The sequence below is a fragment of the Myotis davidii genome, unplaced genomic scaffold (assembly GCF_000327345.1).
Source record: "Myotis davidii unplaced genomic scaffold, ASM32734v1 scaffold17, whole genome shotgun sequence".
NCBI classification, from domain to species: domain Eukaryota; kingdom Metazoa; phylum Chordata; class Mammalia; order Chiroptera; family Vespertilionidae; genus Myotis; species Myotis davidii.
In genome coordinates, this window is record NW_006288624.1 from 4,482,806 (window position 1) to 4,494,835 (window position 12,030).

Sequence of the window (12,030 nt, forward strand, 5' to 3'; positions counted from 1 at the left end):
GGCCCTGGGAACTCGGCCCGCTGCACTGGGAGAAGAAGCCCCCACCCTCTTCCCAGACCCCAGCCCTGGCTGCCCTCCTGGTCTCCCAACGCCCCCTCTAGAGCTGGCAGCTGGCGGTGCGCGCCCAGGACTGGCGCCCAGGACCTCCCCGTCCAAGTAGGGTGCTCAGTGGTGGACCTCGGAGTGTCGTTTCCTTGGGATTCTTCATCCTCCAAATTTTTCTCATCTCACTTTCACTGCGGCAAGAAAAGCGTAGGAGACTTCAAAGATTCGGTTCTGTATTTCGGTAGAATTGATTGGCTTCTGTATTTTGTTTTATATATTTAAGTGGTTATTCTCAAAAGAGGGCCACAGTGTTCAGCAGACGGGCAAAGGATCCGTAGCACCAAAAGGGTTGAGAACACCCAAAGGAATCATAGTTTTGGGGGTTGGTCTTTAAAATCAGGATTGTGGCATGTAGGTGTGTGGTCCTCTTAGGAACTTTCTGTAGACTGTGTCCTGCCCCATTATTTCAAAATTCAGGTTGCTGCAAGCTTTGCCTGGAGGCGCTAGAGTTGTTCTGTTAAATCCTTAGGAAGCACAGTTCTTTGTCTGGTGGATAAGTTCAGGGCTCAGAGTTTGTGTTAGCTATGTGAGTTATCCAAAGTCATATGAATTGAATGGTGAGAGTGAAATTCATACATTTGTTTAACTTGTATTTATTGGGAGAGGTTATTGGGTGCCCAGTTCTGCTCCAGATGCTGTTAATAATGCAAATTGCAGAACCAGTATTGTTAAGCATCCTCATTGATGATAGTGTGTCTGGTCTCTCTGTTAGGACTGGGGATGAAGAGATTTACAATCCTTGTTTTAGTGGGCTGATGATAATATGTAAATACTAGAGGCCTGGTGCACAACATTTGTGCACTGGGGGGCAGGGGGGCGGGGAGAGGTCCCTCAGCTGGGCCTGCGCCCTCTCGCAGTCGGGCTCCCCGTGGGCAGTGGGACATCCATAGCTTTGCTGCAAAGGCAGGCTCCTGCCACTGCCCCTGCACTCGCCAGCTGTGAGCCCGGCTTCTGGCTGAGCTGCTCCCTCCCCCTGTGGGAGCCCACTGACCACCAGAGGGAAGCCCCTGTGTTGAGCATTTGCCCCCTGGTGGTCAGTGCATGTCATAGCATCATAGCTCAGTCTTTCTGCCATTAGGTTGATTTGCATATTAGCCTTTTATTAGATAGGCTAGGATAGGATGAAGAGACCCTGTTAAGGGCAACACAGGCATACCTCGTTTTATTGCGGTTCTCCCGTTGTGTTTACCAGGTGACAGCATGCCAGGATTCCCTTCATCCTTTCTGCCATGTCCAAGTACCATTTTTACTATTACTTAATTGCTTTCTTTATATCAACTTATTTCATGTAAAATACATTTTTTAATACATGAAGTTATTTAAAATGAAATTTTATATCACTATTTTAAATGGGAAATCTGTAGAACCTATCTAAATGGTCAGATAAATACAAGGAAGGCAAAACAATGCTGTTTTAGTTTGATGTCAATTGCTTTGAAGTTGAACCCTCTAATTAAAGACATACTAGCACCAAAAAGACATGATACGAAGGATTGAAAGAGAAACAGAAGGGGTGGCTTTCTCACTGAGTCAGTTCCATGCCACCACCAGTGGGTATGGCAGAGAAACAAGTGCTACAGCGTGCAGCTTCCCCAGTGAGCAGAATAGGTGGGCTTTTAATTTGTTTTGCACAAAAGCAGTGGATGAGGGTTAAATAGAGAAGTGCTTTAGGGTGTGCGTGAAGGTGGGAACCGGATTTCAGAACCAGTATTGTTAAGCATCCTCATTGATTATAGTGTGTCTGGTCTCTCTGTTAGGACTGGGGAGGCGGGGTAACAGTGATTAACGTCGACCTATAATGCTTCTTAATAGGGACACTATTGGCCTTTGGGGCCGGGTCATTACTATGCAGGACTGTCCCAAGCATGGATGTTCTTGTTCCCTAGGCACTAACTAACTGCCAGCCCTGATGCTCTCCCTTCCCCCTGTTCATTGTCATAACAAGTTCCCATACGTTTCTAAATGCCTTTTAGAAGTGATTAAGAACTATTACCCCCAGCAAGGAAGGAATGGGGAGTTTATTCTACTCAGAGGGAATGGGATCTACAAATGTATGGAAGCAGGATTGAGCATTTGAAACTGGTCTTATCTTTTCCAGAAGAGAAGAAGAAATTAATCAGAGATTTTGATGAAAAGCAACAAGAAGCAAATGAAACGGTGAGAACAGAGAACAGACCCTTGTTTCTTTTATCTGGTGTTCATCTTTTCCAAAACGAATGCTTATGACCTGATCACCGATTAATTTTTCCTGCTTATTGATCCTGATTTTGATTATTTTTGACTAAATGAGACCAATTGATGGGGATGGGTGTTGGGGGTCGGTGATAACAAACACAAATGGGTAAAGCTAGAAGACTGTCCCGAAGTGAGGCTTTGATAATACATTCAAAAAAAAAATGTCCACCAGGATCATTCATTTTCTTTGTTAAACTTACTGTCCCAAAATGTAGCTCACAGGTGGTTCTAAGTCACTTTCCCTTCTGTTTTAAAAGATAGCATTGTGACTGGATTTGGCATCTTGGGTAAGACATGCAAGGATGGGATGAGTTCTCAATCATAACCCAAAGCTGTCAGAAGTTTTTAAACCAGAGAACTTCCTTCTTGCTTAAAGAACAACTTCCCTATTCCAGGGAAGTTCTGAGAAGTTAAGTTTATCTGCATCCTTTTCTCTGTTGCACATCTATTTTAAGAAGGATCAGACTGTGGAACCTGTCTCCTTCATAATGGGACTACTAGAAACTTTTCCAAACATATTTTTACTGATTTCAGAGAGGAAGGGAGAGGGAAAGAGAAAAAGAAACATCAATGATGATAATCATTAATCGGCTGCCTCCTGCACACCCCACACTAGGGATTGAGCCCACAACCCAGGCATATACCCTGACTGGGAATCGAACCATGACCTCCCTGTTCATAGGTCAGTGTTCAACCACTGAGCCACGCTGGCTGAGCTAGAAACTTTTCTTAATACCTGAGTATAGATGGGCATATTCATAGTACCTGTTACAGAGCCAGTCTTCTGTTTTGGTTAACATCTTGGTAGCATTTAAAAAATCTTTTAGCTTACTCCGATTTATTTGTTTGGTGCTTTCTTTCTTTGAACTTAGCAAAAGTAACCCATCCTAGGTAGATGAAAATAATTTATGTCCTCTTGAGAACATATTCAGGCTTTATATTTTACTTATCCCAAAAGATGGAAATCTCTGACATGGAGACCATTGATTTTCAGAAAGAGGAGGAAGGGAAGCACCTTGATGCCAGATCCGTATCATTTTTGTACAGTAGACCTCAGTGCTTCCTGATGGCACCTGAACCAAAACAGGCTAAGAACTCATTATTCTAAAACGAGAACTTGAAGATTTTGAATTCTGACTTCTCTTTTTGTGTAATCTTGAGGTTTTTCCAGGTCTTTTTTTTTTTTTTCTCACCCGAGGATATTTTTTCCATTGATTTTTAGAGAGCATGGAAGGGAGGGTGGAGGAGAAAGAGAGAAAGACATCAACATGAGAGAGACATTGATTGGTTGCCTCCTGCATGTGCCCCAACCAGGGCAGGGGATTGAACATGCAACCGAGGTACGTGGACGCCCTTGACTGGGAATCGAACTCTTGACCCTTCAGTCTGCAGGCTGACGCTCTAACCACAGAGCAAATTGGCCAGGGCAGTTTTTTCAAGTCTTATATATGAAATAGAAATAATATTTCCTGCCTTGTTGATTTGCTATGAGGATTAAATGAATGCATATAAAAATGTTTAATAAGCTATAAGGTACTTGTTCATTTTTTCACTCATTCATCACATACTTTTTGAATACCTGTTCTGTGCTTGATAGGCACTGGGCAGACATCGGAGCAGCGGAGTGAGTGTGTCATGTGGTCCCTGCCCCTGTGGAGCATATCATTGAGTGATTATTTTGGGTTGTCTGGAGTTGGATTAGTCCAAACTAGGGAATGTCAAGATGAAACAGAAAAGAACCAGGCTGTCCACTCACTATTTTCTGCCTTCCTAGCTGGCAGAGATGGAAGAGGAACTACGTTATGCACCCCTGTCTTTTCGTAACCCTATGATGTCTAAGCTTCGAAACTACCGGAAGGACCTTGCCAAACTCCACAGGGAAGTGAGAAGCACGCCTTTGACAGCCACAGCCGGGGGCCGAGGAGACATGAAATATGGCACATACACTGTAGAGAATGAGCATTTGGTAAGCTTCAGCTGTTTTTTCCCCCTTTGGGCCTGTGTACAAGAATTAACCATATTGTGGAGTGCAGTTCATGTTACAGTGTATACTACACGACACTTGTTCCCCCACTGTCCTCTTTCCTGCATCCAGCTCCCCTTTTCTTGGGTATTTACCCTACTGTATTTAATGCATATCTTTCCAAACCACATACTTATTTACTTTTCTTTGTATCCTTTATATGTAAAACAGTGCTTGGTATGTAGTGGTGGTACGCAAGTGTTATCTAATCTTATTATATCTGAACTCTGTATTCTGACCCATTGATCCAGTTTCTTTCTCACATATGCCAAAAATTCAGTTAGATTTTTAATTTATCAGAGTATTGTTACAAAATTAACACAAGCTTTCTTTTACATTTATATGATGACCCAGTAGCCCAGATACAGTAGAGAAGGCAGGATGCTTAAGAAGGGGCTAATACCTTGCTGTCTTGTAATAGAAAGTGAGCCAGATTGCCTCTTGCCTCAGTATTCTGATTTATAAAGTTAGACTGACTGGGTAGAAAAATCTATATTCTGAAACTCTAGAGAAGCTAGAGAGTTAAAGGAATAAAACTTTACAAAGCTTAAACTTAATGGGTTGCTTTGGGGTTGTATTCCATAATGCAAAGTTGAAATGGCCTGGCAAGTAGCATAGGAAAGAAATGGAAGTGCAAATTGCACATATGTAGAAAGGCTGATAATACCATTTTAAATAAATCCCATTTCATGATGCATCCTTATTATAGTCGAAGTTCAGATGCTGCTAGCCTGACATTGCTGATGTCAAAACTAGAGTATTTGAGAATGGTGTAAAATTTCCTAGTTCACTTGTGAAGGGAGGGACTGGGAAAAGGCAGGCAAGGCAGGTGGAGCTTGTTAGAGCAGTGGTTCTCGACCTTGGCTGCACACTAGAATCACCTGGGAATCTTTTTAAAATCCTCGGAGGATGAGGCCCAGAAATCAGGATTTTAAAAAGATTCCCAGGTGATTCTAATGTGCAGCCAAGGTTGAGAACCACTGTGTTAGAGATGAGAGGTGAAAGTGACTTTGGTCATTTATTATACACACACACACACACCCAAAACAAAAAAGGGGGAGATCAGTCTAGAGAATAATTTTGCTTTAAAATGATCAGTTTCAGAAATTAGAAACACAATTTAGATATATACCACTTTCAGTAGAATTATTATTCCAAATCTGAGATTGATTTATGTAATCTTACTATCTTTTCCTGTTCTTTCTCAACCTAATCAGTTGAAAACCCCCATCTTTTATTTTTAAAAAGCGTTATTCCTGCTTCGTTTAAGCTAAAATAGGTGGGGTTTAGTTCAACCTCATTCAGTAGTTTCTTCATCCACTGGTCCATATAACATGTATGAGGAATTCTTGTTACTTCTGATCTGGGAACCTGTTTTTGGCTGCCCCCTTTTTTTTTTAATGTTTATAGATTAGAGAGGGTGGGAGGAAGGACATCGATGTGAGAGAGAAACATCAACTGATTGCCTCCTGTGGATTGAGTCTGCAAGCTAGGTATGTGCCCTGACTGGGGATTGAACCCATGACCTTTTGGTTTACAGGATGATGCTCCAACCGAGCCACACCAACCAGGGCCCACTTTTGACTTCTTGATGGTGGTGTCTAGTGCTCAGTAATAGGCCCTGTGAAGTGGCCCCTTTTTTAGTGTGTGTGTGTGTGTGTGTACATGTATGCTTTTAAAAATATGTTTAATTACTTTAAAATAATATTTTTAATTTTAATATGTTTAATAATTTAATATTGTATTTATAGTTTTGAGAGAGAGATCTATCCATTGTTCCACTTATTAATGCATTCATTGGTTGACCCTGTATGTGCCCTGACCAGGATTAAACCCAAAACCTTGGCGTATTGGGACGCCGCTCTAACCAACTGAGCTCTCTGGCCATAGCTAAGAACTAGAGCTACACCCATTTCTGTCAGTGGTTAATTCTGGCCTGACAAAGGCTACTTCTTTCCTCATGTCTTCTGTGCTTAGGATTATAGGTGGAGTAAAACTTTGGTGGGGATTTAGAAAATTAGGGCACTTGGGAAATTAGGGCAGCTAGGCCATCTTACTCGGCCCTAAATACCTTCTTCCCTGAGAGCAAATCACCAGTGTGGCCACTTAAGTTTTTTCAGAGTTTTTGTTTTCTGTTTGTCTTGAAGTGAAATTCTTTGGAGGCTTACCAAGAGTGTGGCCACTGAAGTTTTTTCTTCCAGAATGTGGCAGTGTCCCACCCAGACTTCTAATTGATTTCTATATGTACTGAAAATGATTAGCTTATGCATGGTCCCTTAATCCTCAGTATCAATCAGGTAGGAATCTTCGGTAAATTAATATGTTCTAGGGCTGTAGAGTTTAGTTGGCTTGGTTGCTGTCCATCAGTTATAATCTATCATTTTCAGGTAGCTCCTGCACCCCAAATCTGGGCCACTGCTTCTCAGAAGTTGCTAGTTCAGGAAGCACATGAACCAGTTCAAATTCATTACAAACAAGGGAAAATGCTCTGATGTTTTTAATCCTCCTTACCTTGCCTCACTTAAGTGTAACAAGCAGTGCAGTGAGAGGTATTGTGATCATGATTGGATTCTAAGTTCTGCTTTAGTCTGACCTTGAATAGGATCTTAGAGTTCATTACCATCCTTGTATGTCTTAAAGAAAATTAGCCTAGCCAGCATGGCTCAAGGGTTGAGTGTCAACCTATGAACCAGGAAGTCACTGTTTGATTCCTAGTCAGGGCACATGCCCGGGTTTTGGGCTCAATCCCCAGTAGGTGCCATGGAGGCAGCCAAACAGAAAAAATATATTTAAAAAATAATAGTAATGAAAATTAGTCCTGGCCAATGTGACTCGGTTGGTTGAGTGTCCTCTACACCAAGAAGTCACTGGTTCGATTCCTGGTCAGGGCACATGCCCAGGTTTCAGCTCTAGCCCCAGTAGGGGGCATGCAGGAGAGAGCCAATTGCTGTTTTTCTCTCATCGGTGTTTCCCTTCCTCTCTCTCTAAAATCAATAAAAATTTATTTTAAAAAATAATGAAAATTATTGCATACTATATCCCTTCTTACATAAGAGTGGTCATAAGGATTGTGTTGGCAATTACGTTACAGTGGAAGAACTTTAACATTTCTCTTTCATAATCTTGTCAGAATCAGCTACAGTCTCAGAGGGTATTGCTTTTGCAAGGCACTGACAGCCTGAACCGGGCCACCCAGAGTATTGAGCGTTCTCATCGGATTGCCACAGAAACTGACCAGATTGGCTCGGAAATTATAGAAGAGCTGGGGGAGCAACGTGACCAGTTGGAACGTACCAAAAATAGAGTAAGTGTGGGCAAATGAGGAAAGGGGCAAGAGTGAGTAAAGTAGGTGGACCCATTAAACCCTGATGGCATGCTCCTCCCCAGAGCTTCAGCAATTCTGAATTCAGAGTAAATGGCCTTTTAGGGTCTTATGCTTTTCTCAGTTTCTAGTTTGCATGGCTGCGAGATCTCCCTTGGAAGTAATTTTAACTCTAAGATTTAGAGATCATTGGAGGGGAAAAAAGAAATACTGAAGAAACTTGGATTCCTGCATTTATTGAAGATTGTCAAATAAACATAAGATTGCAGCCACTCCATCCTTTTATTCCTGTATTACCACTCTGAGGTTTTGATTTCTCTTACATCTAGTGGGATATTCTGCTATTCTTATGAAAGTATCATCTCACAAGATCCTAGCTTTCCTGTCATTTAGAACCAAGGCTATTTTCCACATGTCATAAAATAGTACCACTGACAATTTATAGTGGTTCAATCCTGGACTGTAAGTCTGTACTGTTACCTAAGGTAAGCTGGATACTTATGGGAAGCAAATGGAAATAGGCCAATGATGGCTGTATTGGGGCCTCTAATCTATCACTCTAAAAGGCTCTGAAAACTAACATTCCTTTCCATACATCTGCATGGAAATTCTGAAAATAGTACGACTTGCCAATGGAATGCTGTGCCCTTAATAGCATGAGGCAAATCCAGACTAAAAAACAGATACTGTGGGCAAGACTTAAATGGGAAAATATGGTTCAATGTGGGGGTTTGAGATAATTTTCTCATATATCTTAATAGCTGTAATTCTCCATTCTTAAAATGAGTCAGAATGATGCCCTTCCCTCTGTAAAAATTCACAATAAAGTACTAGATTTAAGGTAAACTCTAGAAAAGGTAGCTTGCTTACAGACTGTTTTGATTTTTTACTTTTGTATATACCAGGTGAATTGGCTGAATTCAAAAGCCAAGGAATGGCCCGAGAGATCAACTTACCAAGGCCACTGGGGATTGGAGACAGATAGCAGGTGGCATCTGTTGAAATATCTTCCAGCTGTTAGATTAGTACCAGGCAAGCAAGAGGGAAAGGGTTTGTTTTTGTTTTGTTTTGTTTTGTTTTTTAAAAAAGGCTTAATTCCTTTCACAATTTAATGTAAGTATCTCTTAAAGGGATAAAGAAAAAATAACCATACCCCAAGAATGGTAATCCACCAGCCTATGAAAACAAACTGGAACTCAAGAGGCTCTCCTGGAGTTAGACTGGTGAAATTCAAATCTTAAATTGCTTCAGTTACTGGCAAGGTGTACACTTGAAGCCTTTCTGTTTTGAGTAGCCAGGCATGAGCGCTTGTCCCAGAATTCCCTCACACGGCCTTGGGATATAATTCCTAAACCTACTTGACAAGTACTAAAGTATCTTGTCCTCTCCAGTTTCTTCTAATTATACTCAGAGGCCATCTTTTAAATTGGTTTGATTTCAACATGTCCTTCTTAATGCCCACTGTCAGTTTAGGAATGTTCAAATTCTAGAGTGTATACTTTTGAAAGAAGGGGAAAATAATTGCTATTTTCTCTTCTCAGCTGGTAAACACAAATGAAAACTTGAGCAAAAGTCGAAAGATTCTCCGGTCAATGTCCAGAAAGTAAGTTTTAGAAATAGTCACAAAATTAATTTCTCTTAACTCTCATGCCTTTCAACCAAGAGTGTAAAAGCTTTAAACTGTGACTTGCAAAGGTTCTAATAAAGCTGAAGAAATAAAGAATATTGTCTTGTGTATTTAAATATCCCAAGGCAAAATCTTTTGTTAAAAGTATATGCTGCTCTGATTTGGAACCGTGTAAAATTTGTCCACTGAAAGCATATATATATATATGAAAGGGAGAGAGAAACATAAATGACGAGAGTCATTGATCCGCTGCCTCCTGCATCCCCTGTAGCCGGCAACCAGGCATCAAACTGTGACCTCCTGGTTCATAGGTTGACACTCAACCACTGAGCCACACTGGCTGGGCCACTGAAAGTACTTTTGTTCCCAGCTTACATTCCTTAGAGAGAACAGCACATGGGAGTAATACAGCTTCATATTCGTAAAAACCTGATTAAAAAACTATTTTCACTGCTCCTGCTTAATACTTGCTTTTGGCTCTGCTTGCTCTTCGTCAGAGTCAATCCCTTACCTGGGAATTCTGTCTTGTTAGCAAAAAGTTGTTCAAAAATCCTTGATGTACGTGCTGACAACAAAATGAATTTGGGGTAAGTGGTAGTATGCATGGATCAAAATCACAACTGAGTCATGGAATTATCAGGAGAGTGAAATTTTCCTAAACAGTTGTAAGTAAATTCCTTATGGAATAGGGGAAACCTTCAGTTTAGAGTGAGCATGAGAACCAGAGATTGGATTCTTGGTATTAACAAAAGACAGTAGATTTTTCTTTGAAGCTCCTATATTGCCTTTGTAGAGAAATCCTGGGGGAAAGAGAAAGTAAGAGAGGTACTACCCAGCTTCTGGTTACTTAGCACCTGTCCCCGAGCTGCATGTCAGCCCTGGCGAGTCTGCCACAAATACTTTTCTAACATATGCTCACAACTGTAGTATGTAACTGATACGGCTCTATATGATTAGATGATACTGTGTTACTGCTAATTTTGTAATATGATTCAACCGGATTTCAGAATAGGTATTTTGTCCATATTATATTTAATACTATTTTCCTAACTAGACCCTCCTAGAAAAGCTAGTTCTAAAGTGAAGTAGCAGCCCTGGTCGAGTGGCTCGGTTGGTTGGAGCATCATCCTGTACACCAAAAGGTTGCATGGTTTGATCCCTGGTTGGGTTGCGTTATGGGAGGCAGCCTCTCACATTGATGTTTCTCTCTCCCCCTTCCTCTCTCAAGTCAATAAAAACATGTCCTCAGCTGAGGTTTTAAAAAAATAAAGTGAGGAAGTAACTACTATTTGAAGACATTTTAGAATAAAAAACCACTTATACCTTTGATATATATTGTCCCAGTTTTCAACATTTCTGGGAGGTAGATAGTGCTTTTTCTCTGTGATAGCTAAAGAAGCTTTCGAGTTGTCACTTAACCAGGTAAAGAACCTTATACTGGCATACCTTGAGTTATTGTGCTTTGCAGATACTGCGTTGTTTTTTGTTCTTGTCTTTTTTACAAATTGAAGGTTTGTGTCAAGCAATTTATCAGTGCCATTTTCCAATAAGCTCATTTTTAAATTAAGGTATGCATGTGTTGTGTTTTTTTTAGACATAATGCTATTGCACACTTACTAGCCTATAGTCTAGTGTAAACATAACTTATATGCATCGGGAAACAAAAAAAATTTATGTGACTTGCTTTGTTACTGTATTCGCTTTATTGCAGTGATCTGGAATCAAACCCGCAATATTTTTGTGGTATGCCTGTGTATACTCATTGCTAAGTGGCTATGAGATCAAACAAAAATTCAGTCTACCTCACAGTGTCTAGTCTTGGTCCCAAGTCAAACCTTAATGTATTGAGAATGGAAAGAGCCCAGCTGGCAGGGCTCAGTGGTTGAGCACTGATCTATGAACCAGGAGGTCACGGTTCGATTCCCGGTCAGAGCACATGCCTGGGTTGTGGGCTTAGATCCCCAGTGTGGGGCGTGCAGGAGGCAGCTGATAAATGATTCTCTCTCGTCATTGATGTTTCTATTTCTCTCTCCCTATCCCTTCCTCTCTGAAATAAAAAATATATTTTAAAAATAAGAATGGAAAGAAATAAGGTTATCCAGACTTCTGACTGCTCACTTGTTTGTGTTTGTAGAGTGACAACCAACAAGCTGCTACTTTCCATTGTCATCTTACTGGAGTTAGCCATCCTGGGAGGCCTGGTTTATTACAAATTCTTTCGCAAGCATTGAACTTCCTGCACGGAAGGGTTTGTGGACCAGAACTTTGACCCTGAGAATGAATAGTGTTACAGATGTGGAATAAGTGTATTGCTGCTGTGAGCTAACAGTTCAAGGATGCACTGTGTAGCCAGACTGTGGGACGAGGGAGGGAAGATGGAAAACCAGTTAATGTGAAGAAACAGCAACCAGAACTGTGTGAGAGGGAGATGGAAGATGGAAAACCAGTTAATGTGAAGAAACAGCAACAAGACCAGTGTAATATACCAAGGTAATAAATGCTGTTTATGACTTCTTTAAATTTACATGGTACTCCAACATATTAATACCCTGTGAATTGCAAAAAAAAAAAAAAAACCCCAAAACCCACAAATACATTTACAGTAGTATCATTGGTCACCAAAATGGAGATGGAAAGGAAATTTTACAATTGCAAGAATACACAAATGTTCTCATTAAGGCAGTATTGACCCAGATGACCATGTAGTATCTGCCCCCT

The 12,030-nt window shown here is 40.9% G+C and overlaps 2 protein-coding genes across 3 annotated transcripts in view; one reads left to right on the forward strand and one right to left on the reverse strand.

The window, feature by feature from the left end:
• The first annotated feature begins 2,139 nt into the window (after positions 1-2,139).
• Positions 2,140-11,722, forward strand: VTI1B (vesicle transport through interaction with t-SNAREs 1B). Of its 2 annotated transcripts, XM_015562043.1 has the most exons (6): positions 2,201-2,262; positions 2,598-2,627; positions 4,115-4,306; positions 7,494-7,667; positions 9,227-9,288; positions 11,447-11,722. In XM_015562043.1, the coding sequence occupies exons 3-6, from the start codon at positions 4,124-4,126 to the stop codon at positions 11,541-11,543; spliced, it is 516 nt and encodes a 171-aa protein (XP_015417529.1). In that variant the 5' UTR covers positions 2,201-2,262; positions 2,598-2,627; positions 4,115-4,123; the 3' UTR covers positions 11,544-11,722. The 2 variants fall into 2 exon arrangements, with proteins under 2 accessions (XP_006760853.1, XP_015417529.1); XM_006760790.2 differs by lacking the exon at positions 2,598-2,627 and having other exon boundaries at positions 2,140-2,262.
• Positions 11,723-11,795: 73 nt separating this feature from the next.
• The window catches only part of ARG2 (arginase 2), a 37,777-nt gene continuing 37,542 nt past the window's right edge, over positions 11,796-12,030 (reverse strand). The window contains exon 9 of the mRNA XM_015562042.1: positions 11,796-12,030. The gene's annotated coding sequence lies outside the window, so the exon portion shown is untranslated.

What these genes read in the sequence shown, in the direction of transcription:
- VTI1B (XM_006760790.2), top strand. Translation starts at nt 2,155, where the DNA reads ATGTATGGAAGCAGGATTGAGCATTTGAAACTGGTCTTATCTTTTCCA. An exon ending in AACAAGAAGCAAATGAAACG is followed by an intron (nt 2,263 to 4,114) that starts GTGAGAACAGAG and finishes CTGCCTTCCTAG; the next exon opens with CTGGCAGAGATGGAAGAGGA. An exon ending in CTCCGGTCAATGTCCAGAAA is followed by an intron (nt 9,289 to 11,446) that starts GTAAGTTTTAGA and finishes TTGTGTTTGTAG; the next exon opens with AGTGACAACCAACAAGCTGC.